This window comes from Argopecten irradians, chromosome 12 (assembly GCF_041381155.1).
Source record: "Argopecten irradians isolate NY chromosome 12, Ai_NY, whole genome shotgun sequence".
Lineage (NCBI taxonomy): Eukaryota > Metazoa > Mollusca > Bivalvia > Pectinida > Pectinidae > Argopecten > Argopecten irradians.
In genome coordinates this window covers 29,549,636-29,577,016 of record NC_091145.1, presented here as the reverse complement: position 1 = coordinate 29,577,016, position 27,381 = coordinate 29,549,636, and the positions used below count along the sequence as shown (strand labels likewise).

General features: G+C 37.0%; 1 protein-coding gene across 3 annotated transcripts; it reads right to left on the bottom strand.

Moving 5' to 3' along the window:
* Positions 1-2: 2 nt before the first annotated feature.
* LOC138336879 (EGF domain-specific O-linked N-acetylglucosamine transferase-like) lies at positions 3-27,380 on the bottom strand. Of its 3 annotated transcripts, XM_069286494.1 has the most exons (17): positions 27,258-27,380; positions 21,228-21,381; positions 11,818-11,915; positions 11,253-11,361; positions 10,791-10,891; positions 10,391-10,495; positions 9,814-9,920; positions 9,175-9,278; positions 8,436-8,528; positions 7,683-7,754; positions 6,591-6,677; positions 6,211-6,279; positions 5,743-5,801; positions 5,480-5,507; positions 4,292-4,383; positions 3,665-3,767; positions 3-3,126 (listed from the first exon to the last, which is right to left on the bottom strand). In XM_069286494.1, the coding sequence occupies exons 2-17, from the start codon at positions 21,378-21,380 to the stop codon at positions 2,953-2,955; spliced, it is 1,554 nt and encodes a 517-aa protein (XP_069142595.1). In that variant the 5' UTR covers position 21,381; positions 27,258-27,380; the 3' UTR covers positions 3-2,952. The 3 variants fall into 3 exon arrangements, with proteins under 3 accessions (XP_069142595.1, XP_069142597.1, XP_069142596.1); XM_069286496.1 differs by lacking the exons at positions 21,228-21,381; positions 27,258-27,380 and adding an exon at positions 21,021-21,038 and having other exon boundaries at positions 11,809-11,915; XM_069286495.1 differs by lacking the exons at positions 21,228-21,381; positions 27,258-27,380 and adding an exon at positions 16,040-16,150.
* Between the last annotated feature and the right edge of the window lies 1 nt (position 27,381).

Below are 27,381 nucleotides of genomic sequence, written 5' to 3'. Positions count from 1 at the left end.
ATTTGCACAATTTTGAATCCCCAAACTATAAGGATGCTACCATTGTATTATGGGTGCTATACCATGCTTAGTTTCAGAGAAGAAGTTGTTTATATGGAAATAGCCAAATTGGCCCCTTTTAACCCCGCCCCTCAGGCCCCCGTGGGGTCAGCCCTATCATTTGCACAATTTTGAATTCCCACACTATAAGAATGATACCATTGTATTATGGGTGCTATCCCATGCTTGGTTTCAGAGAAGAAGTCGTTTATAAAAAAAGCCAAATTAACCCCTTTTGACCCCACCCTTCAGGCCCCGGGGGGTCAGCCCCATCATTTGCAAAATTTTGAATCCAAACCCTATGAGGATGTAACCATTGCATTATGAGCGTAATCCCATGTTAAGTTGCAGAGAAAAAGTCATTTATATGGAAATTGACCACTTTTGACCCCGCCCCTCAGGCCCCCGGGGGTCAGCCCTATCATTTGCACAATTTTGAATCCCCACACTATAAGGATGCTACCATTGTATTATGGGTGCGATACCATGCTTAGTTTCAGAGAAGTTGTTTATATGGAAATAGCCAAATTGGCCCCTTTTAACCCCGCCCCTCAGGCCGCCGTGGGGTCAGCCCTATCATTTGCACAATTTTGAATTCCCACACTATAAGAATGATACCATTGTATTATGGGTGCTATCCCATGCTTGGTTTCAGAGAAGAAGTCGTTTATAAGGAAAAAGCCAAATTGACACCTTTTGACCCCGCCCCTCAGGCCCCCCGGGGGTCAGCCCCATCGTTTGTACAATTTTGAATCCCCACCCTATAACGATACTACCATTGCATTATGAGTGCTATCTCTTGCTTAGTTTCAGAGAAGAAGTCGTTTTTGTGGAAATAGCCAAATTGACCCCATTTGACCCCGCCCCTCAGGCCCCCGGGGGGTCAGCCCCATCATTTGTACAATTTTGAAGCCCCACCCTATAAGGATGCTACCATTGCATTATGGGTGCTATCCCATGCTTGGTTTCAGAAAAGAAGTCGTTTATATGGAAATAGCCAAATTGACCCCTTTTGGCCCCGCCCCTCAGGCCCCCGAGGGATCAGCCCCATCATTTGTACAATTTTCAGTTAATAGCCCATAAGGATGCTACCAGTCAAATTTTGTTGAAATCCGACCAGTGGTTATGGAGAAGAAGTCGATTGTTGACGGACGCCGGACGCCGGACGCCGGACGACAGACGACGGACGCCGGACGCTGCGGTATCCCATAAGCTCACCTCGGTCCTTCGGACCAGGTGAGCATAAGCTCACCTTGGTCCTTCGGACCAGGTGAGCTAATAAATACAACTACAATTTCGTTTTTGATTTCTGCTCGTGAGCCAACAACATTTCAAACAAACCTGATGTTTTAAGACACCTGCCTGCATCCCAATAAAACATTCATTAAATCTCATCATTTTTGGTATTAGTATAAGAAAGGAAATCTTCTACTTCACAAATCCTTTCATTTAGCACATGTAATATAAATAAAAGACTTAATATAGGCTTTGTCTGTTGTCTTATCCTAAAATTTGTTGAAATTAAATGTAATATAAATATATTCTGACTTTACATATTATGTACAAAAGTTTTGTCGCTGTCCCTTTAACTTCTAATTAACTGGTCGAGTTTAATCAAGTTCCACATTAATTCATTATACCTTTACCTTTGGTAAACGATTGCCAATCAGAATCTTTAAAAATTTCAAATTCTAAACATCAGACATTCAAATAAGGTGATAATTCTCTCTAGATATTAACAAGATTTCTACAAACCAGCACCAATATTAGCAATGCGTATATATGTATAATGTATATGTAATATAATTGTAAAAGCAACGTAAAGACAATGTCAAGAAAATATCAATAAACAATCTTGAATTTAGTAAATATAACATCATATGTAAATAGGTGAACTTCATTACCTTGAACTGGTAAAACTCAAAGACTTAGCTTGTTTATTACTTTGTAAGTTGGGACTAAAATTTCACAATACGATGTACATTACCAGTAAGTAAATTTTACTCACACACACTCAGATAACTAAAAGTGGTGCCACTGATTAAACAAGGTTATTTTACTGTAATTTAGTAGTAATAATAAATCACATAATTTGTGAAGTCTTCATCAAGAATTTTCAAAAGAAAATCATGTGTATATCTAAAAAATAAGACACTTATGTGCCTAGTCCATATTGCACATGTACTAATCTGCGTAGAACCAAACTTGACCAGATTAACATAAACCATATGACCAACGCCTGTTGTAAATTCAGTATCCGTGACAACCACCACGAACACAATTTAGTTGAATGATGTTGGCATGAAAAGCACTTCATTTCATTACCACTAAAATGAATTCATTTACAGTATCAAGGAGTTTGATTAATGCCTTTGTACGCTATCTTATACCAAGCACCAACTTTGGAAAATATATTAACTGTACATGTGTGTTTGCTAAAAGCGGCAAAAACACAAAAATTTATAAATATATTCAGAGACAACACATATAAATAAAATTAAATCAATTCAACACTTTAATTTTGAGATACCAAAACAGTGTATTATCTAGTGATTGCGACGTCACAAAAATCAAAACATGATGTCACAATCATCAGAGGGTGGCATTGACAAGGACAAATAGAAAATGATGTCATAAACACCGGAAGAGGGGACTTATCTATGGTAAATCATACTGTACAAATGTCATACTTGTATCTTAAAACCTCATATTGTAATACCCTTTTCACATAATTTGCTCACTTAGCCACATACATCAGTAAATTGTTATACAGAATCTTCCTCACATAATCCACTCTGAACACCATTGTTACACATGCATGGTTATATCATTTAGAATCAATCTTAACAAAAATACTTTTCAAAAATCTGTAGATTATTTTATTACAATAAATGTTTCACCTATAAAGTCTCATCAAAGCTCAGTTTTAGGCTCGTTGCTAGAAGGATGTTTTTGGTCTTTTGCTTTGATGAATGCAGGATGTGATCGTACATGGTCTGCTGCTTTGAAAACAAGGCGGAGAAATTCTTCTACATCAAAACTGTAGTTTGTGAACTTAGCATGGGCTCCTAAAGTAGGATGATGACCCTTAAGAAATAAAAAAATACAAAAAACTGTTAAGAATAAGAGAACTTTGTATCAATATTTTCAATGTTTTTCCATATTTTATCTTTGCACATGTTATAAAGAATGTATGGATCAATCCAAGTTATTATTTTTTAATCTTATGAAATTTGGCAATTAAAACATATTAAACATTTTGATATGCATTACTTATTCTGCCAATATTTAAAACTAGTACATTTAAATCCATCTTAGAGTCATCCTGTGTAATATGCCACTATCTCAGTCCGCTAGACATAATTCTAGGCAATTTTACCTCTATATTACCTCGACCTGTCTAATGCAACTGTGTCACCCATTTTTTGTTTTTCAAGGGACAGAAAATAAGAATTAATAATCAAACTTTACTTCTGACTCATATCTCTTTAGAGAACAGTAGTTTATTCTAATAAATGTAACCATAAATTTTGTATTTTCTTTGGAATGTTTTTTATTCTAGACCCTGGATACCTGAATCTGTACCCAAAAATCTATATCTGAAAATAAGGTAAACAACATTTACCTCATCTTCTTGATGTAATTTGTTTTTCCTTTCCCAGGTCATGTAGTGGACCCCACGAAGTCGGGCAAGGTCAAAGTAGCAGCCAGAATCTTCACAGTTATACCTGAAGGCAAATAAATTCACTGTCTCACATATATTATGTTTTTGAAATGGTGTATGGATTAAGCAAAGTTAATTGTTCTAGAAGTATTTCACCTTTGAATATTACAGAGTTGTCTGCCCTTGCACGTAGGTATCGATTGTGACATCATTAATGCGTGAGCAAAAACTCACTCACATGAATTTCCCTGAAAAGCATGATGTTGTAATCGTGTACAGATGACGTCACAATCAAGTAAATCAGTAATATGCAAATACGGAATAGCCTTTGTTAAATTAATTTAAAACTTTGGTAAGGATCATGTGAAGATAATTGTTCTAGCGGTACACGTGTTCTAGGTGTCTCAATCTGTAAGCAATCCCCACACTGGGTCTGATAAGGTATTTATCTCTTAAGTATGATGGAGTTATCGGCCCTTGCTATCAGATATTGAGAAAGAGATAATCATTGTGAATGAAAGCAACAGAAGTTTCCAATTGGTTACCTTTTTTATGAATTCTCTGACCAACAAAGTTACATGTACTTACAGTTCCATGACAACTCCCCAGTCCGGCTGGAACAACATATGGGTCAGTCCGGCACCATGGATACCAATAAATATATCACTGTTATGGGATATCTGGCAACAGGAAGTTTTTACACTTCTATTTTTAAATTTATATTTAACATTCCATGGTTGATTGCACTACATTTCGCTACACTTATCACATAAGTGAAACAATATTTTTTGGCTGAGTTGACCCATGGGTGATAAGGGCAGCACAGTATTCTGCAATCTACCTTGTGTCACTAACGATGAATGGCACCTTGTGTATGGAACATGTGTAAGTTGTGGTAAAGGGCCCAGTGGTAAAGCTATGTAGTTTGAGCAGCTGTGAAGTTAATTTTATGTTAAGGTGATAATAGGAAATGTATCTTGTGAGTGTCCAAGTTTCACGAGGCTACAGCACAAGATTCTGTAAATGATACATTGTTTGTCTAGCTGTGATAGAGCGGAATTGATGCAGACTAACGTTATATAGTGCTACTCCACTGAAGTATACTGTCTAGACAAAAAGTTAAATCATCAATTCATTTTATGATAATTAAATGTTTGAATTTACTTACCCAAAGAAGTCATTAATAAGATCATTGATTGGAAGACATAACATGACCTTGACACTATTATTTGTAACATTATTCTGATCAGTGGACCGTGTCTGTCATTAGCATTAAGGAATACAAGATTATAAGACTCTTTCAAATGTGGATATGAAGGATTGGGATATTCTACCCGAGGGTCACAAAATGTAAATCTTGAGGCATGCTGAGAGTTTTACAACATTTTGTGATCCTGAGGGTAGAATATCCAAATCCTTCATATCAACGTATGAAAGAGTATTTTCTCTCATACCGACGTTTTGTTACAATTTTCTTCTATGAGTTTCCGCCATTTTGAAATAAATTTGAAAAACAACCCAACTGCAAGTGAATTCTCCATACATAACCATTGCGTGATATTTTTAATGCAAATCTCATTGTTTGTATCTTTTAAAGTAAATCTAGCCTAATTTTTGAAAGAAATCCTTAAAATGTTACCGAGAAAATAGTGATTTTGTTAACGCTATGATGTCACGAGCCTCAGGCGACATGGGTGTATTGCCCTACACCAGACAGTATTACATGTGTAGGTAGGAGAGAAAAATATTTTGATTTGAATATTGAAGTACAATTACCTGCATTTGATCTTTAAAATCCATATTCCTGAATAAAAGGAGAAGATTTAGTTAGGTATTATTATAAGATCACTGATGTACAAAGAGTAAATATGCATGCATACAAAAAGGAGAAAATACCATTAACTATATACTAAAACTTACAACATGATATTTCACTCAAAAACTAATTCAATGAAAACGTTTTCTAAATATTTTGAAAGGCTTATTTAGAGCACAAAAAGTTTTGCCAATTCCTAAATATGATAGTGTAAGTTTCTTACCAGGTAAAATCCACTACTTTCACTTCAAACTCCCCTATGGTTTTCATGGCAGCAATGAGCTGGAAATCAAAATTATTCAGATTTTAAAATTGAAGGATGGTGCAAGGAAATTTAACAATAGAAAGTATTGAACAAATAACCATGGAAATGTCTTCTTTAAGGTTAAATTTTCTTAATCAAGTTTTCATACTATCAACCTGTATAATTATCATTTCCAGGTTTTTCATTGGAGTAAAACAGAGTTCCAGGAGAATTATCACTGACCTTACTATGGCCAGTACCAGATATATGCTGAACTGATCAAGCACCTTGCAATGCTTCTGCATCAGTAAATTCTTACAAGAGGTCTAAGGTACATTGTATGCATGGGATCTTAAACCCTGTCACTTAAACTCTCATTTGTGAATTTTATTTTAAATAAAGACATTCCATACCTACAAATTGAGAAGTAGGTCGATAACTACTTACCTCATCCTGATTAAGTATTTTTCTAAACTTTGTACTCCTTGTAAGTAGTGTCACTCGAATTTTGTCTTTCTGTTTCAAAAAAGTATATTTTTTACCATCAAACTTTTACCATTGAACTAAATTAATACATATGTACTAATAGATAAAAAGTATAACCTGAAGTGAGAACTATAACCCCATTGTATTTTTCTATCAATTTAACAACTCCATCAGATCACAGTGAACATTTGAATTACTTCCCCTGTCAATGTTTTCCATCTAACTCATTCACACCTAAAGACACATTTGAATTATTCCAATTCAATGGCTGTAACACATCATTTGGAATTTTAAGGGATGACTCTGTAACACTAGAGTTTATCTATAATATGTGTACCTACCATTGGTCCCAGCTGTTGTAACTCTAGTCTGTGTGATAGATGCTGATTAAAAGCACGGAAAAAACTGCTACCATGACAACCAGGCACCTGACATAAAATACACAAATATTGTATGACCTGGTTTTTTATTTTTTTATTTTACCTGCAATAAAAATAAAAAAGAACTGTTCTGCCTTTTTAATCTATGCTCAAGGACAACTGTATACTCATTGAAATAGGATTAAATAAATTAAGGATTGATTCCTCTAACATGTCAAAATTTTCTTGTATCAAACTATTTTATCACATAGATTTTCGGAAATTAGAGTCCATACCATAGAATAAGATGGAAGAAAACACATATGTCCATGTGCTTGTTTTTGAGCTATTGTCACTCAAAGATACCTAATTGACATTTTGACCATATACACCAGAGATTAAAGCTATGATTTCCTAACGAGGAGTTTGATATGTATGGATGTTTGCAGAATTTATTTTCCAGAGGTAATCTTTAATAATTCAATTTCATATGTTACACTCATTTCTATTGGTTAGAACTTTGAGGATATTTTTCAATAGACGAAAAGAATTGTACGTCAAGTATTATGACATCATACATGCAGAACGTTTCGCGTGTAATTTCAAAAGCGGCACAATCATTTGCCAAACTGAATTATTGGATAAGATATCACTGCAACATAACTCAATTTGTTTTATTGTAAAAGTAAATATAATCACTGAAATTCATACCTAAATAGTACCTGATTGAATTATCTGAATTAAATTATAAGCATTATTCTCTATATCTTTTGGAGTTATGAAGTTATAGACAAAAAACGGACAATTAATCTTCAATAGCACCAGTAAATCTTCTAATTGACAAATCACTATCTTAACTATTTGATGGCTGAATGTTACAAAGTACATGTAAGTGACAAGACTGCATCTGTAAGTCTTGTTTTTTGTTCCTGTACTAATTCTACTTCATTGACTTCTTCATTTAAATAACTTAATGAAACTCAATTTTACACCAAAAATTGATTGTGCCGAGTTATTCTTACATAACATGTTACATTTCAATCGTACGCGGATTGTCCCCAATCAGCTACATACCAATGGCATATTATAGTACATTCCATATCTCATCCGAGCCAGCAAGGAAAATACTGCGTCTCTAAAGCAAACCTTCAATTCAAGATAAAGCGCACAATTAGTGTTTCGTAAGGATCAATTAATTTCAATCAAAGGTATAACAATAAAACAATTCATAAAATTGGAACCAAGGTAATAAAAACATAACTACCATCAAAGGGAGTCACTCCGAGTTATCAGGTGGTGTAGTGGTTAAGCCACTTGCCTTTCACCTAGCTGGCCGGGGTTTAATCCAGCTTTCCAGGGTCAGATCCCTGGCATGGACGTGAAAAGGTCAGGTGTCACCTACCTGAGTATGTGGGTTTTCTTCAGTCATCCAGTTTACTTTCACTCTGAGACCCCCTAATGGACATACATTGGGACCATCGAAATAGATTTGTATACGTTACATAACTCGTTTCGCCATCAATGTTAAACAAATGAAGTTGGTCTTGCATTTTACAGAGTTACCTACCTTGCGGGTAGGTATCCATTGGGACGTCATTATTTTGTGAAAAATATGACGTCATAACGTTCGCAAATACATAAGTCAAAATCAACACCCACCTGCAAGGGCAGATAACTCTGTAATATGCAAATAAAGGAATAGTTATCAAAAGCGGTACTCTAAAGAAGAGTTAAAATTTAGGAATGGTGGATATTCACACTAGGCCGCGTTTAGTCCAAAATAAACCCTAAAAATGTCACCTTTTAAGGGTATCATTGTATATTTACCTTTTTACCATCGTAATCTCTTAGTGGTATGATTGGACGGTCAGAAAACATTTTCCACGTGACGGAAAATAAGTCGTTGTAATACATTGGGCTCTGTAAGACAAATAATTATTATGACTGTTAGCAAATATAAAATCTTTACACACATTACCCACACGTTGTAACAGGAGAAGTCTGAAGTAATTATAACACTGTGAATGGCAGTCAAACTTGTCTATAAAGACTAACTTAAATATGTAAGTCTTTGTAGACAAGTTGTTTTTATACACAGGTCAAAATGTGGTAATATTGGGAATCTGAGACACAAAGAAAGTCCTATTAAGTGGACATTCTTGATACAGTGGTGCCTGCTAAGGTAAGTTTTACTGTTTGGGCCTCGGTGGCTGAGTGGTTAAGATGTCTCGACATATCGCCACAACCCCTCCACTTCTTAGTCAAAGTTTGAATGCCATGTGGGGCAGTTGCCAGGTACTGACCTCTGGTCGGTGGTTTTTCTCCGGGTACTCCGGCTTTCCTCCACCAATAAACCTGGCACATCCTTACATGACCGTGGCTGTTAATAGGATGTTAAACTAATAAAACCAAAACCAGGTTTTACTGCAATAGTCAGTGATTACATACTTGTCTTGGTGATCAAGGTTCAATTCATCAATCAGATTGATCTAAAAACATATTCTATATTCAATCAGTATAGATAACACATTATTAAGGTATGTACATGTGACAGCCCATTACTTACTGTATCCCACATGACTATGTTAATGTCTGTACTAAAGGAATTGTTGATATGCTGAGAGGCGTACAGATTCACAAAGTCACAGAAATGGTGATATAGATTTACACCTATAAATAAAACCAGATATTAATACAACTAATATCCATAAACCAACTTTCTTTCACTGCACATTTTCTTGATCTTTTATCATTTAAAACTAGAAGTGAAAGACTTAAAATTACTAATATTCAAATTTACCTAAATACAGTAATTTTCAATCAAAATGTTAAGAAATTTTTTGTTTGATGATTTTTCATGCAAAAAAAAGACAACCTCATGTGTCTAGAATTAGCTAAAAAAAGATTAACATAACTGTCACTCGAACGATCACCTATGGTCTCAGTGTTTCAACTTTATCATTTTTAACTCATACACCCCTGAAGACACATTTGGACTCTTCCAAATAAAAGCCTAGATCGGACCAGTTCATTATAAAATTTCAGGGGTGAATGAGCTTAATAAAAAACAAACACTTACAGATTAACACATTACAACAGGCATTAACCATCACAACAGTAGGATTATCAGTCACATGATAAGATTACATGTAACGTGTAATTTTTCAAATAACTTTCACAAAGCCAATGAATTATTTGACCTTACCAGCATCGAGTTTAATGAGGTAGGTAGGCTTGTCAATGACTATGTCACATTTCTTGTCCTCGATTGGTCGATATGGTAAGGATGTATATTGCTCAAGTTCAGCAAACCTATAAGGTAATAATTAAATGTAATGAGTATAAAGAGCACCGATGCAGGTGACGATGTACACATCAATATTCATACTATAGTCAATGGAATGTTACATATGAAATATTCATTGGTTGTGTTTGTAACAATATCATTGTGTAAACCATACTTTCCAATCCGAAGGAAATGTTTAGAAATTAATTACATTTGTTTCAAGATCACAAGAAAATTCTGTCATTAAAATCTATTATCTATCTAAAAATCAATATCAGCTGCTACAGATAACAGTATTTCAACACTTGTACCAAAGCTTTAACCTGACCACTTCCAACGCTGACGCTGATGCCAGGGTGATTCCGAAAGCCACCCTCTCTTTGAGAGGTCAGCTTAAAATGGCAGTGACACTGTGTAGGTATTTTAAAACAATTAGGAAAACCATTTCAATACCATACTTGTTAAAGAGGTTTTGTTATAATAATAACATATTTACCAAGACTGTAGTGGACTTTTGTGCTCTCCCTCATCCTTCAGAGCTTTCTTATCTAGTTCACAGTGACCACCAACCTGACCTTCAGTAAATACATCTTCTCTGAACCTGAATGAGACGGGATCAATTTATCAAATAACTATTAAAGTGACATTGTGCATGTAGTATAATATATTGATTGATTGATTTACCAGGTGATTATATCAACACATTGACCAATGTAGTTACAAAATCTCTAAATACAAATGTTGAACTGAATTACCATGCACCCTTAGTAAAAGAAATATACTTTTAAAGTGTTCTCTATTATCCACAACTGCAACAATGAAATGAGAAATATTGGTGCATTCCATGTTGAATCTTGTTAAATAATCACAATTGTACATTGGGATAATTAACTTACCTGTCATTACCTTTCTTTAAATTTGCCTTTGTGAAGTCAAAGTAAATATTTTTGGCCCTACAGTAGCGAGCGTATCTGGCACATTCTAATGATGAGTCCCCCTAAGTGACAGAATAGCATTTACTATGAATTATTTAAGGTTGCTATTATGAACATTTTGGAATGTTTATTTTTTTGGCTACTGATGTAGGAAAGAAGTAGAAAATATTGACTATCTCTTGTTGAAAGTTTACCTAATCTAAGTTACCATAAAGTTCTCTAACTGTTACCAATTCTTAGCATAAATCCAATACCAAACTAAGTCTAACAAACAAACATATGGCATTTTAGCAAGATGAAAACTTACCATTGCACAATGAAGCATTATTTTTCACAAGTGATGATTGGCTGAAAGTGAATTTTACAGACATCATGGTAACTACTCAGAGAGGCTGATTTATAGAGTGTGGACCATTAAAGTACCTGTGTATCAGGCGAGCACAAGACTTTCATTTCTCCCTGTCTTTCCTTCATGTATCCAAAATCAGCACCTTTCCAGAACAGATCCAACTGCTCTTCTTTCGTCTGTGCCCTAAAACAAGTCAAACTCTTACATAATTTTAAAACCTATTTTCTGACAGGAGATCTCACTGAAATCAAGGTATCTACCAATCAATGGGCACCAGTAAAAGAACTATAGGGAATCTGTTTGTAGGAAAGACTGATATATTCAGACTGGATTGAGGTAGTGGTAATGGTTTTTTTTGTATTTTTAATTTATTTTGGTAGTGGTACTGTTGTAACTAGCTCCAATTGTAAAAATTCAAACTACCATCTACAAAAACACTTTTAAATTACCACAGATGACATTATCATATATCATTTCTTATATTAACTCGTTCATCCCCGAAGACATGCACATTTGAACTCTTCTAATTTAAAGACAATAACAGAATTTAAAAAAATTCCAGAGGTGAATAAGTTAATAAAGAGCAAGATGTATCCAGAACATCATGGGAAATATATAAGAGATAAAAACCTTATTTACCATCCTCGGCTGTTCCCTGGACAGCTGGGGTTGGCCATCCTCTTCTGCTCTGGACATACCTTCTCATAGCCCCAACACTTCTCCTGTGTTAGCTCTGCCTGGAGAGTATAAATCTTGTGTCAGGATGTAAAAACAACCCAAAGCACTTTACAGATCTATATTCATGATATTGGGTTGTTTTAGTATATGGATGATACAGGAAATAGTTTACAACAGGGTATATCACAAAATTAAACTTAAATTTCATATTTCAAGTCACATAGGAGAATTAGGTTGGTTTGATTAATGTCCTATTTACTGCCAGGGTCATTAAAGGAGGAAAGCCAGAGTACCCTAGAAAAATCACCAACCGAGGAAAAGCAAGAGTGCCTGTAACATAAATTCCACAGAGGTGGATGTTTCATCTACATCACAAAAAATAATTATTTACAGTTGAAAATATTGTTAATAATTAGCTGAAGTTATAAAGTCCCGTAACTCTTGCAAATATTGATGGATTTTGACCAGTATCGAACCCATCTAAGATCTTATTAACATAAAGCAAGAAACCAAATTTGGTTGCAATCGGACATTAAATACTAAAGTTATTGAGCGGAAGCCATGTTTTGACGATTTTAAAGTCCTGTAACTCTTGCAAATATTGACAGATTTTGACCAGTATCGACGCGATCTACGATCTTATTGATATAAAGCAATATACAAAATTTGGTTGAAATCAGCTATAAATATTAAAGTTATCGCACAGAAACCATGGATTTATCTGTTTTGATGATTTTAAAGTCCCGTAATTCTTGCAAATATTGACACACTTGGACCATTATCGAACTCATCCGAGATCTTTTTGATAAACAAGAGGTCCAGAGGGCCTGTATTTCTCACCTGGTATGTAATGCCAAGTAATGTTCTGAATACAGGTTCATTGTTTCTTTTCTGAAGGAATTTTAATATTTACCTCTAATTCCCCTATTGTGCCCTGCCTCTCCTGCCTCCAGGGGTCTGAGCCAAAAAGTTCTGTTCCCCTTCCCCCAAGGATGTTTGTGGCCAAATTTGGTTACAATCCATGCAGAACTCTAGGACAAGTAGCGATTTATAGGATTTACCTTTAATTCCCCTGTTGGGCCCCATTCTCCTAATTGGCCCGCCCCTCCTGCCTCCGGGGGTCAGAGCCAAAATTTATACAAGTTCTGTTCCCCTTCCCCCAATAATGTTTGTGGCCAAATTTGGTTACAATCCATGCAGAACTCTAGGACAAGTAGCGATTTATAGGATTTACCTTTAATTCCCCTAATTGGCCCCGCTCCTCCTGCCTCCGGGGGTCAGAGCCAAAATTTATACAAGTTCTGTTCCCCTTCCCCAAAAATGTTTGTGGCCAAATTTGGTTACAATCCATGCAGAACTCAAGGACAAGTAGCGCTTTATATGTTTTACCTCTATTTTCCCTATTGGGCCCCGCCCCTCCTGCCCCATGGGAGGTCAGAGCCAAAAGTTATACAAGTTCTGTTTCCCTTCCCCCCAAGGATGTTTGTGGCCAAATTTGGTTACAATCCATGTAAAACTCTATGACAAGTAGCGATTTAAAAGAAATGTTGATGGACGAACGGACAACAGATGACGGACGCCGCACCGGAATAAGCTCACCGGCCCTTTGGGCCAGGTGAGCTAAAAATCACTGACTAGTGATCAGGACCTGGCAACTGCCCCACATAGGATTCTTACTTATAAACCACACAGAAATTAAAATTGCGGCCCAGATGTGGAGAGCTTGTGGTAATATATCCGGACATCTTAATCACTCAGTGCATGAAGGAGAAGAAATAGTTCTGGTTCTAACAGGTCCATATGCATATCAGACCATAATAGCTTTTTTTTCTGCCAAAGTTTGGGTTTATTTTTTATCAACAGCAAAGGTTATTTAAGTTTTAAGATGTCCCGACATCTTAGGGCTTGTTGGCCAGTCCAGGGGGAGATAATCTAGTATTAGAACTCTGCTGAGAAAGACTTACCAATAAATGATAGGGTTTAGTGGCCAGTCGAGGGGGAAATAACCTAGTATTAGAAAACTGCTGAGAAAAATAAGCCTTTTTATGTAAACAAGTCAAAGATCATAAGTGGTGTGTGAATTGTCAGGAACTCATGTATGGAAATATTCTCCAGGTAATATGATTATCTCCCCTTGAATATAAGCAGGCTTCATGTTTAAATCACACCTCAGTCTTAAACCTTAACGACACCTGGGACCAATCATAGAATTATCATGACTAATAACCTAATAATTTTGTTCTATTTTTAATCTACAGATGCATAGCACATATAATATGACTTCATTTAATACTCTAAAACTATAGATTATCTCCACTAGACGGCCTCAAGAGAGAACAGTTATTGTAACTAATTGAACTACCTTTTATAAATAGAGTATTATTATTTGATAATGTTTCACTAAAATCAACTTAGCATGTAAAAGTTGTATCAAATCCTTATCAGGATCTCAAGTAAGACATCACATGTTGTCAGCAGTAATTAGACACTGCAGGATATGTAATATGACATCAATAATTGATAAAACCTCCCACACACACAACAATTGTAGTTTGTTCTGAGGCAGGCGGATCAGATTTTTTTTGGAGGGGGTGTAAAATATTACACGTGTGGGTGGAGGTGTCCAATATAAATGTGAAAGAAACATTGAAAAGATGACAGTGTGCTTGCTCATTACAGGTGAAAATCTCTAGATTTTGTTATATATCTACCAGAAGCAGTTGATTCCACTGTCATTTCTACACAAAAGTAATGCTTTTTAAAAGTATACAGATATGATTGCAGAGAAATTTTATAGCTGCTACTCATTGAAAATGGTTTGTGTTTCAGTACATGTACACTGTACATGTTTTTATTTACTGGCATAATTTTATTTTCTTTATTTTTTATTTGAGGGGGGGGGGTGTGAGGGGAGAATTATCATATTATAACTAATCATCAAGGTTAAGAACACCTCATACAAGGGCATCACATGTACAAGTATCGCCCAGTTGTTGACAGTATTGTGTTACTGGGTATATCTATAGCTTCCTACTGCAGTGATTAAACAAAACATCATTATCATTCAATGAGTAAGTCATCAGCTACAACACAACAGTCTGCCTTCAAATAAACTTAAACTTAACATGTGTATCAAGAAATTTACACTAATGTATCCTTTCAAATTTTATAGATTCTTTATTCAAAAATGAATCTGACTTGCATGGCAATTTGTTTGGAGTTAACACTTGTATTACAATTAATGTAACTGCCTAACTGGAATTGATTAGTAATTTGTATAAAGTGATACATATATAATGTATTTTTAACAATACAAGGAATAGATAAGAGATAAACTTGGTGCATCAAGAAAATGTGATGATAAGTAGAAAGTGACATTAATCAATGTGATATTAATTATAAGTGGTCTCCATTGTATAAAATAAACCATTGGTACAAGTTTGTTAGGTAATTTATGCACACAGGCATTTGTTATGATATAATTAACAGCAGCAGACAAGATCAAATGGCTGTACATGTACAGATATCATTAGTTCATAACCTTTGCTTAATACCCAGGGGGTCAGTGAATTCTGTAACTGTGTAGGTAATATGTGAGTAAATACTAGGGTCATGAATAGTGTATAATCTATATAGTGGTCAGTCTAATAGAAGCACTGAGTGGTCAGTAGTCTCCGGCCAATGTAAAGGTCATCTGCTGTCTGTTCACACTTCACCTCTGCCAACCTGTTAATGCCACCAGTGAACTCGTCAGGGCATTATATTCATCTATAAATAGCGGCTTCCATGTATAGACTGCATTAAGGTCATGACCTCACAGACTTCAAGTAGTGTTATACCATGAGGTCTGTACAATAACAACAGTAATTTTATATACCAGTAATATACTACACACTTGGCTTCTCTTACTTTCACAAACCTCCTCATGAAGACTTTTCTTATTTTCAAAAATAAAACTTTTAAACAAGAGGCACTGAGGGCTTGTATATTCTACCTAGCCATAATTTAAAAAATATGACAAAATTGTATTTGATTTAAACCTTAACCCTGCCATTTAGTCCTTTAGTTTGTCAGCCAAGCCACACCATTTGTATAATACTGAGTCCTCGTCGCTATAGGGATGCTATATATGCAATATCCATTAAAAAGTTTCAGAGAAGAGTTTGTTTATATCAATACATACCCTTTCTATCATTCATCTCTACCGCTTTTGATCACATCCCTCATACCCTTTGACCCTTTTTAACTCTGTCTCTCATGCTCCTTTTGACCATATCTCCCATGCCCCCTTTTTTACTCTAACCCTCATGCCTCCTTTTCACCATATCCCCATTCCTCCCTTTTGACTCTAACCCTCATGTCCCCTTTTGACCCTATCCCTTATGCCCCCTTTTGACCCTATCCCTCATACTCCCTTTTGACCCTATCTCTCATACTCCCTTTTGACCTTATCCCGCACACTCCCTTTTGACCTTATCCCGCATACTCCCTTTTTACCATATCCCACATGCTTCCTTTTGATAGCATCTCTCATGGTCCTTTAGGGTTCAGTTCGACAAATGGTTTAGTTAGGACCGAATAATAGTCTAAAATGTTTGTCAATAATCACATGTGTAATATATACAAGAGATCCCAGAGGGATCTTGGCGCCCACCAAAGAATGATCTACGTCTGACAATTGAAAGAGGGACCTTTCTCTGCTTTTCAAACTTTTACTACATATTACTATATATGAAATTTGAGAAAGATCCTTTCAGTACTTTCTGAGATATATGACACTAACAAAATGAAATTATCAAAATCCAAGATGGCTACCTGTTGGCCATTGTGTTGACCGATCGGTCCCAAAATGCAATATGCAGGTCCTAGGAAAACCTCCATATAAAATTTGAGACAGATCACTTCAGTACTTTCTAAGAAATAGCGGTAACAAACTTCAATTATCAAAATTCAAGATGGCGGCCTGGCGGCCATCTTGTTGACCGATCGGTCCCAAAATGCAATATGCACAACTAGGGCCCTAAGGGAACCTACATGTGAAATTTGAGAGATTTCCCTTCAGTACTTTCTGAGAAATAGCGGTAACAAACTTTAAGTATCAAAATCCAAGATGGCGGCCTGGCGGCCATCTTGTTGACCGATCGGTCCCAAAATGCAATATGCACAACTAGGGCCCTAGGGGAACCTACATGTGAAATTTGAGAGAGATCCCTTCAGTACTTTCTGAGAAATAGCGGTAACAAACTTTAACTATCAAAATCCAAGATGGCAGACTGGCGGCCATCTTGTTGACCGATCAGTTCCAAAATGCAATATGCACAACTAGGGCCCTAGGGGAACCTACATATAAAATTTGAGAGAGATCCCTCCAGTACTTTCTGAGAAATAGCGGTAACAAACTTTAACTATCAAAATCCAAGATGGCGGACTGGCGGCCATCTTGTTGACCGATCAGTCCCAAAATTCAATATGCACAACAAGGGCCCTAGGGGAACCTACATGTGAAATTTGAGAGAGATCCCTTCAGTACTTTCTGAGAAATAGCGGTAACAAACTTTGACTATCAAAATTGAAGATGGCGGACTGACGGCCATCTTGTTGACAGATCAGTCCCAAAATGCAATATGCACAACTAGGGCCCTAGGGAAACCTACATGTAAAATTTGAGAGAGATCCCTTCAGTACTTTCTGAGAAATAGCGGTAACAAACTTTAACTATCAAAATCCAAGATGGCGGACTGGCGGCCATCTTGTTGACCGATCGGTCCCAAAATGCAATATGCACAACTAGGGCCCGAGGGGAACCTACATATGAAATTTGAGAAAGATCCCTTCAGCCCTTTCCAAGAAATAGCTGTAACAAGAAATGTTAACGGACGGACGGACGGACGGACGGACGGACGGAAGGATGGAAGGACGGACCACGGACAAAAAGCGATTTGAATAGCCCACCATCTGATGATGGTGGGCTAAAAATACAAGGACTTCTGTAATTAGAGTGCAGAAACAATGGACAGATACTGGTACCTTGGCTGTCAATTGTTTACAAACTGTAAATACACAGTAATATTTGGTCTTTGAGTAAATGGCATCGAGCGCACCTTTTATTTTTGTATGTTTTCTGAAATATGTAATGAAATACAAGATCCATAAGATTTTTCTGAAACATGCAGACTAAGAAAATTACAACATCATATACAGACCCTATTATTGTACTACTTTTCTGGAAACCAAGACAACATATAAATGAAGATACAAAGATTCATCTTTCTTTTTCTGAAACATAATACAAGGTCCTAAGATTTTTCCTGCTTGTTTTTTTATACCAGACTTGTAAGTATGACTGATTTTCAGCTACCTTGCTGAAATGGCTCTTAAATTTCCTTATTATTTTTGTCACCAAGTAGTGACAACATGGGATTCTGTATGATATGAACACTACATGTACATTTAAGCTAAAAGAGACATTTTGATGGTAAAGCAGCCTTGACAGAAGCTTTTAATGTTTGACATATCCAACACTGTATGTATTTGATCCCCAGCTGGGGTAATCCCATAGGAAATACATCGGGAGAAAACACGATTCAGACATCATCATTCCTGTCTCTGATTATGATGAATATGAGTAGATACAATGACTGTAAGTGGGATACAACACCACTCTGGCTCTGATCTGTTGACCAGCACTTAAATAATATCTGTCTGATATTTCATTATACTGATATTTGAACACCTTTTTCACACATAAGGTCCTTTCATCAATTTAGCAAGGTTGGGTGTATTAATATGAACAGTAATCAAAGAGGATAAAGGATAAATGGAAGGTTACTTAATATATCACCATGAGAACCCTATAGTGGATGGTTTTGGATATGATGTACATATGAAATTTAATCCAGTGATTTATCCTTTCAGAAATATTTCATCATGATTACAATGAATTTGGGCAGAAGAAATGTTTTTATATCAGAAATTATATTTTTCACTTTTTAGTAAATGAATATGCATATATGCATAAGTTACAAAAGGTCCATTGACATTTTAGGTCACCCAAATTCTGCAATGTGTGTGTGTGTGTGTGTGTGTGTGTGGGGGGGGGGGTGTGTTTCAGTCCCATCAATTTTGAATCCCCATGTAAACACTACAAGAGATCCCAGAGGGATCTTGGCGCCCACCAATGAATGATCTATGTCTGACAAACGAAAGAGGGATCTTTTCTCTGCTTTTAAAACTTTTACTACATATTACTACATATGAAATTTGAGAAAGATCCTTTCAGAACTATCTGAGATATAAAACGGTAACAAATATCAATTATCAAATTCCAAGATGGTGGCCTGTCGGCCATCTTGTTGACCGATTAGTCCTAAAATTCAACATGCACAACTAGACCAGAAGGGGAACCTGCAAAAAAAAAATTGGAGACAGATCCCTTCAGTACTTTTTGAGAAATAGTGGTAACAAGCTTCAACTAACAAAATCCAAGATGGCGTCCTGTCAGCCATCTTGTTCATCAATCAGTCTCAAAATGCAATATGCACAACTAGACCCCTAGGGGAACATGGACATGCAATTTGAGACAGATCCCATCAGTACTTTCTGAGAAATAATGGTAACAAGCTTCAACTATCAAAATCCAAGAAGGCGGCCTGTCAGCCATCTTGTTCACCAATCGGTCCGAAAATTTGATATGCACAGCTAGACCCCAAGGAGAACCTGCACATGCATTTTGACACAGATCCCTTAAGTACTTTCTGAGATAAAGCGGTAATAAACATCAATTGTCAAAATCCAAGATGGCGTCCTGTCGGCCATCTTGTTCATCGATCGGTCTAAAAAATGCATCGTGCACAACTAGGGCCCTACGGGAACCTACATGTGAAATTTGAGAACAATCCCTTTGATACTTTCTGAGAAATAGCGGTAACAAACTTTATCAATCAAAATCCAAGATGGCGGCCTGTCGGCCATCTTGTTGACCAATTGGTCCCAAAGTGCAATATGCACAACTACACCCCTATGAGACACACTACACTAGACACTACACCCAGTGGATGGTTTTGGATATGATGTACATATGAAATTTAATCCAGTGATTTATCCTTTCAGAAATATTTCATCATGATTACAATGAATTTGGGCAGAAGAAATGTTTTTATATCAGAAATTATATTTTTCACTTTTTAGTAAATGAATATGCATATATGCATAAGTTACAAAAGGTCCATTGACATTTTAGGTCACCCAAATTCTGCAATGTGTGTGTGTGTGTGTGGGGGGGGGTTCAGTCCCATCAATTTTGAAACCCCATGTGCACACAATAAGGATGCTACCATTGCATTAGGAGTGCTCTCCCATGCTTAGTTGCAGAGAAGAAATCGTTTATATGGTAACAGCCAAATTGATCCCTTTTTACCCTGCCTCTCAGCCCCCGGGGGGTCAGTCCCATCATTTTAACAATTTTGAATCCCCACCCTATAAGGATGCAACCATTGCATTATGAATTATGAGTGCTCCCCCATGCTTAGTTGCAGAGAAGAAGTCATTTATATGGAAATAGCCAAATTGACCCCGCCCCTCAGGCCCCCTGGGGGTCAGCCCCATCATTTACACAATTTTGATTCCCTATACTATAAGAATGCTACCATTGCATTATAGGTGTTATCCCATGCTTAGTTTCAGAGAAGAAGTTGTTTATATGGAAATAGCCAAATTGACCACTTTTGGTCCCGCCCCTCAGGCCCCTGGGGGGTCAGCCCCATCATTTGTACAATTTTCAGTAAGTAGCCCATAAGGATGCCACCAGTCAAATTTTGTTGTAATCCGACCAGCGGTTATGGAGAAGAAGTTGATTGTTGAAGGACGAGCTAAAAATATTGCCTTCCTGACATATATCCCTGGAAATTGGTACCACGGTTGATGCACAACATTGAGATTTCCTGAACATCTACTGAAGAACATAATAACCTTGTATTATAGTAACATTGTACAAACATTGAAGGATTCTCCTGACATGTTTCATCAATTAGAATCTTCCTGACATGTCTCTTCGTTATTAGGGCTAATATGGAACATACTTATTTACCTTATATGGGCAATCAGAATCATCCAATCCTGACATGTTTCCTCAGTACCACAGTTGATGTTGACTACACCATACTTACCTTATATGGACAATTAGGATCTTCCTGACATGTTCCCTTGGTAACTCTGTTGATGTACACCATACTTACCTTATATGGACAATTAGGATCTTCCTGACATGTTCCCTTGGTAACTCAGTTGCTGAACACCATACTTACCTTATATGGACAATTAGGATCTTCCTGACATGTTCCCTTGGTATCTTTGTTGATGTACATCATACTTACCTTATATGGACAATTAGGATCTTCCTGACATGATTGCTTGATGTCCGGGTTGTTATAGAAGAAGTAAGGAATGTGTTCTGTTGGTAAGTTGAGACTCGTCCAGTTTGCTGAGACATCCACAATGATCACGGAAAGTAGAGTCCAACCCAGCATCCTGTAAATAGTTATAGGGATAAGTAAAGCATAGGTTATTAATAAAGAGAGACTGAACAATAAAACGTGTGTGAATCAACTGGTGATTCAACCTATATGTATTGGATCTAGAACATGTGTGTTTCACTAAATACAAGTACTTTTACAATCTATATACTAGATAGATTTATGATAAAACATAATTGAAAACTAAAATGATAAGTTTATTCTGACTTCAGAAATAATGTTCTTCATCTATGTAGACTAAACCCCAAGATCTTCTCTAAGATCATTGCCATGGGCTGTACATAAGTGATGTTAAAATTTGGTATTATAGCATTCATGGTAATGTATCTCTCCCTTTTTTTGTGAAATGTTAATCGGGAAAGCATTATGGTTTTTGTTATACCTTGTACATGGTACATGTGATGATAAGTTTGAGGAAGGGGAAAACTAATGCTTTTTTTGAATTATAGAACAATTTTCTTTTAAATTATCATTATATGGCCATGGTAACTAAAGTGTTCATCTCACATCCATATTGTAACTCTTCAACTACTCGACTGACAATTCAGCATCACATTATACATGTAAATGTAACAACTTGGGGTTTGTCAGATATTATAGGAAATTCGTCAATAATTTCTCCAAGATAGCTAGGCCTTTGGCTGAGTTGATGCCAGTGCCCAAGCGGAAGACACCTAAGAAATCTAAGAGGAACCAAAACTCTGAACAGAAAGCCTGGGAATGGGCAGAAAGACAAGATGTAGCATTCCAGACTCTGAAACATGCTCTATCTACACCATCCATCCTGGGATCTGCTGATTATAGCTGTTCATTTGAACTACACACGGATGCATCCCGAGACAGATTGGATGCTGTCCTCTACCAGGAGCAAGAAGGTACCAGAAAGGCCATTGCCTACGCTAGCCGAGGTCTTACCAAGGCTGAGCATAACTACCTGGCGCACCGTCTTGAATTTCTGGCTTTGAAGTGGGCGGTATCCGAGAAGTTTAGAGATTACCTGTATGGCGCTCAGAAGTTTACGGTATTGACTGATAATAATCCGTTGACGTATGTGCTGAGTACAGCCAAGCTAGATGCCACTAGACATTGCTGGTTAGCTGCATTGGCAGCGTACAACTTTGATATCCAATACCGACAAGGAACCAGCAACATGGATGCTGATACCATTATCGGACTCGCAGTCTGGCGTTTAGTGTATTACAGAGAATACAATTAAGGCTCTATGTGGATCCATTATGGCTGAGCCTATTGTTGGGACTTGCAGTATGTCCAGCGATACTGTTGATATCTTTGAGCAGTCGGACCAACTGACGGAACTTGACTTTCGTGACTGGCGTAGGCGTACAGGAACAGGATCCTATCTTAACACCCTGGATGTCGGTAATAAGGAGAGGAGTGAAGCCAAAGTGGAAGGACATTCCTCATACGCCGGAGATCATTTAAGACCTTCTTTAGTCTGCAGCTCAAGCCGAGGGTTCTCCATCGCGCTACATCTGTAGATGGTGTGGAGCGAAGTCAGCTCGTCCTTCCTGCCACTCATCAGGTAAGAGCACTGCAGGAGCTTCATACAGATGCTGGACATCCAGGATGAGACCATACTATGAGTCTTATCAGGGATCGCTTCTACTGGCCTAATATGTTCACTCTCGTTGAAACGTGGATCAAGAACTGTCCTAGATGCATTCGCCGGAAATTATTAGTGATAGGGTGCCCATGGTTAGCATAACATCAAGACAACCTATTGAGCTAGTTTGTATGGACTACATGTCACTGGAGACTTTGGTTGGAGGATACCAACATATCATTTCGCTAGGTATGTGCAAGCCTTTCCGACAAGAAACCAAATAGGTAGGACCACGACTGACGTCCTTATCCGGAATTTCATGGTTCATTATGAATTTCCACAGTGACTTTACTCTGATCAGGGGGCGGACTTTGTCGGCAAGGTTATATTTGAGTTATGTGCATTGGCGGGAATACAGAAGTCAAGGACGACACCTTATCATCTCATGGGTAATGGTATGACTGAAGGTTTAACCGTACGTTGTTAGACATGCTAGGCACATTGGATGTGGATAAGAAGAGAAATTAGAAAGCTCATGTGGTCCCTCTGGTCCATGCATACAATTGCACCAGGCATGAGAGTACAAGATTCACATCTTATTTCTTAATGTATGGTAGGGATCCCAAGCTGCCAATCGATATCGCATTTGGCCTTGAGGTGGGAAGAAAGGATGCATTCGTACCCATGACCAAGTTTGCAAAGGACTTGAGGGATCGATTGAAACAGTCCTACGAGAAGGCAGCTGTGGCTTCCCAGAATAAACAAAGTCGTCAGAAAGGGCTCTACAACCTACGGGCCAGAGGCGCATTTACTCAGGAAGGAGATCAGATCCTGGTAACTAGCATTCAACGGAAAGCATAAGAGTGAGGATAAGTGGGAGGACATACCATATACAGGGGTGGTACAGCCCAACCACGATATTACTGTTTTCAGTGTCGAAAATGATGTTGATGGTTGCTGGAGGACATTCCACCGAAACAACCTGTTACCAATAGGTTATCTAGCGGAGCCTGAAGGACTAAACTTCACGGAACCTGAAATAGCCCTACCCAAGCTGAAGCCCAAGCCACGGAAGAGACAGGCACCACAGGAAGTACAGAAAGAAGATGATGAGGAAATGGACAACACCAAGGAAGATGGGGAGGACGAACATGACGTGTCGATTCGGGTTGATGTAATTCCGGTTGGAAAGCTTAAACTCTCTCGGAGGAGAGATTTTCAGAAGCAGGGGAGAAGAAGGATGAGGATGTTACGCCGTGGCAGCAAAGCGGAGGTGACGACCCCACAGACGCTGCACGGACGGAAGACGCCGAGATAGACAGTCAGATTAACGAGGCACCAGAGGTCCATGAGTTAGAAACGTGACCCAGAAGGAATATAGGCAGCAACCGTCGTGGATGAAGAGCGGTGAGTATGTTCTAGCACAGCAGGTCATGGAGCCAGAGTGGAAACAAAAAGCCATATTTCTAGAGAGACTTTTAACTAGTGGTAGCCTTGTCAGCCCTCAGATCCTGGAAAGCTAGGGCGACAAGGTGTCTGTTTGACATCTTGTCCTACTAAAGATAGCTTTATACAAATGATTAATATACGAACCTTACTAAGTCTTTAATATTTTGCAGGGGAATGCTGGGACGACATTCAACCTCGAAGGGGTCTATATGACAGGGACAGTCTGTCCGGTCCAGGTTTTGCCATTTGATAATTGCATTAGTCATTAATTAAACACTACATGCGACATTTCGCATTGATTGTTACGTTTCGTTTCTTCTGTGTCTCGATCAAGTCAACCCTATGTCAGTGTCTATATCATTATGTGTATGTCTGTGTTGTGCTCGTGACCCTTGATCTGTCTTTTTAATATTTAACTTTTCCACCCTGTCATGTGACCCAAAATTAACACCACTCACCTGGCACGTGCGGACTGGGAACACGTATATTCCAGAGCTGAGCAAGGTATTTATCTTTTAATGTATTTAAAGTGAATAGTCGGGCAAAGAATACCAGTCTAAATGCGTTCATTGGCCTTCCAAAAGTTCTCACACATTAATACGACGGTCAAGTTCTGCTTAGTTTCCCAGTTCTGACCATTAAAGTAAAGAAAATTTGAAAGCATTGAAAGCGAGGCTGCGTGGAAATGTAACCACGGACGTAGTGAGCCGGGAGGACGTTTTAGAATTTCCATACTTTAAATTAATTTCTTCGTACGCAGATAGATTCTGACGAGAGATTTTATTTTTATATTTCATAAGAAAGTATACTGGATACATTCACGTCATTTTTACCGACTTTAGCCATCCTTGCCCGACTGTTCACTTTAATTAGTATAGTTTTCCTATAAGTAGAAATTGTATAAGTAACATGCAATTGCTAGATATTACTTTAAAATACATATCTTTAATCATAGGTATTATTGGTAGAACCTCTGAGAGGTGACACTTACATGTATTTAGCCTATCGGCCATATTGGAAATCCACGCGTAAAATATTATTTTATAATTTTATAACCTTAGTAGGAAATTATGTGTATTTCCTATATTATACATGTATATCCTAAAACTTGTTGTGTTAAGTAGATTTACCTATCTCTCTATAGGTTTTCCTTACCTGAACAAGGTGCATATAGATATACATGTATAGCTATTCCGGGGGAAAACGAAAACCCATGTCTCATTGATATTGTAAGTTTTAACTGTATAATTTGATTAAGCGCTAGCATTATTTCCAATTGACCATGTTATATCTTAAAATGAATGTGTAATATCATTATGACAAACGCTATAAAAATTATTATATACATTGTAATTTTCCATTGTAATGTAGTCAAGGAGTTTGGTACAATCTATGTGAAGTCATTGTAACGTGATATTGAATTGTGATGTCCAAATGTAATAGTTGGTATACAGCTTGTTATTTCTATTGTTTTAGGGTTTTTATCCATGCATATCAGTATAATAAAGAACAGGAGAAGCTAAACTGGTGTTGCATGATTGCGTCTCTGCCCAAAACAGAACAATATCCCACCCTGTTTCATAAATATAGTGTTTCAAGCAAAATGAACATCATTTGAAGAAATGAAAACAACGAATACATTAGATTTCCGGGTTGAAAACAGAAACCAAGTGTTATGCAACTTATTATATATATTTGACTGTATTCTAAAACTTAAAGTGTAAGTTTTAGGACAAGTAATAAGTTGCATAACACTTGGCTTCTGTTTTCAACCATGAAACCTAAAGTATTTGCTGCTTTAACGTTGTATGTCTTGTTCACCATCACAAACTGTCATAAGACAAAATGTGTAAAGATGGATGCTTTTATATGATGGTTCAGATTCAATAAAGCATCCATACACTTTTGACATAGCGTGAGTTGCATGAAATATCACATGTTTTGAAAGAACAACCACAGTCAATGCCACATTTCAAACTTTCGGGTAATATCGGAAAACGAGTTGCATCACATGACCAACATCGACAATACCAGTATAGATCAGAACCTTCCCAGTCTTATCACATGACCAATATCGGCAATACCCGTTCAGATCGGAACAGTAAGGAGATTTCCAAGCTATTTTGAATAACTTTGCAAAACTCAGTAAATATGTAAAGTTTAAAACTAAGAAAGGCGCAGAAAAATATGTGGAACACTTTAAATGCTTTTTCTAAGGCAAAATTAAGAAAAAGTTATAGACCATACAACTTGAAGGGTTTATAAGTGCATGATCTCTTGATTTCAAGTGTAACCTTTGTAAACCATCGTTACCATTTAAATTGTACATGGAAGACCTTGATGGGAGAACATTTACTTTGTATATACATATATAATTTAATCTTGTGAGCGTTTTTTAACTGTGTCTTTGTGTTCGTAATTATAAATCTTCACTGTCAAAAGATAAAGCATTGTCAGCTTCCAATTTTATTTTGTTGTGAGAATGCATATTTCAAATATGAACTGTACTTCCATTTTTCATAATCACTTACTGCAAAAAGTTCATAGTTAAAACACATATTAAAAGTTGAAATTAAAATTTGATTTATATGACTTTCATCACCCTAGTTTTTCTAAAACGAATTATTTACTACCTTGACATTTTCGTAAATTAGCCTAACACAGCCTTATATTCACAGTCCCTGAGGCTAAGGCTTGGTCTTTGTATGATCGGTTTTCCATCTTTTTTTGAAGAAACAGCAAATTTGATACGTATATTACTTGCATAGAATAAGTTTAAAATTATTTCGCCGATGCATTTGTGCGCATAATTATTTGAAAGCGTGAAATTTACGTTTTTATCGACAACGACTTCCTACCTGATCACCTGCAAGCATGTTTTTTTCACTACTTCCTGTTTACTTGCGCATAGAACTTGCGCAAACGGAACTACGAAATCTCGCGGTGGCCTCCTCGTGATGTCATCAGCAGCCAATCAAATTC

Coding starts and splice junctions, on each gene's coding strand:
- LOC138336879 (XM_069286494.1), bottom strand. CDS start 21,380: ATGCTGGGTTGGACTCTACTTTCCGTGATCATTGTGGATGTCTCAGCA. Junction 10,892..11,252: donor TGTGCTCGCCTGATACACAG/GTACTTTAATGG, acceptor TCTGTCACTTAG/GGGGACTCATCATTAGAATG. Junction 4,384..5,479: donor ATTTTAAAGATCAAATGCAG/GTAATTGTACTT, acceptor TCCTGTTGCCAG/ATATCCCATAACAGTGATAT.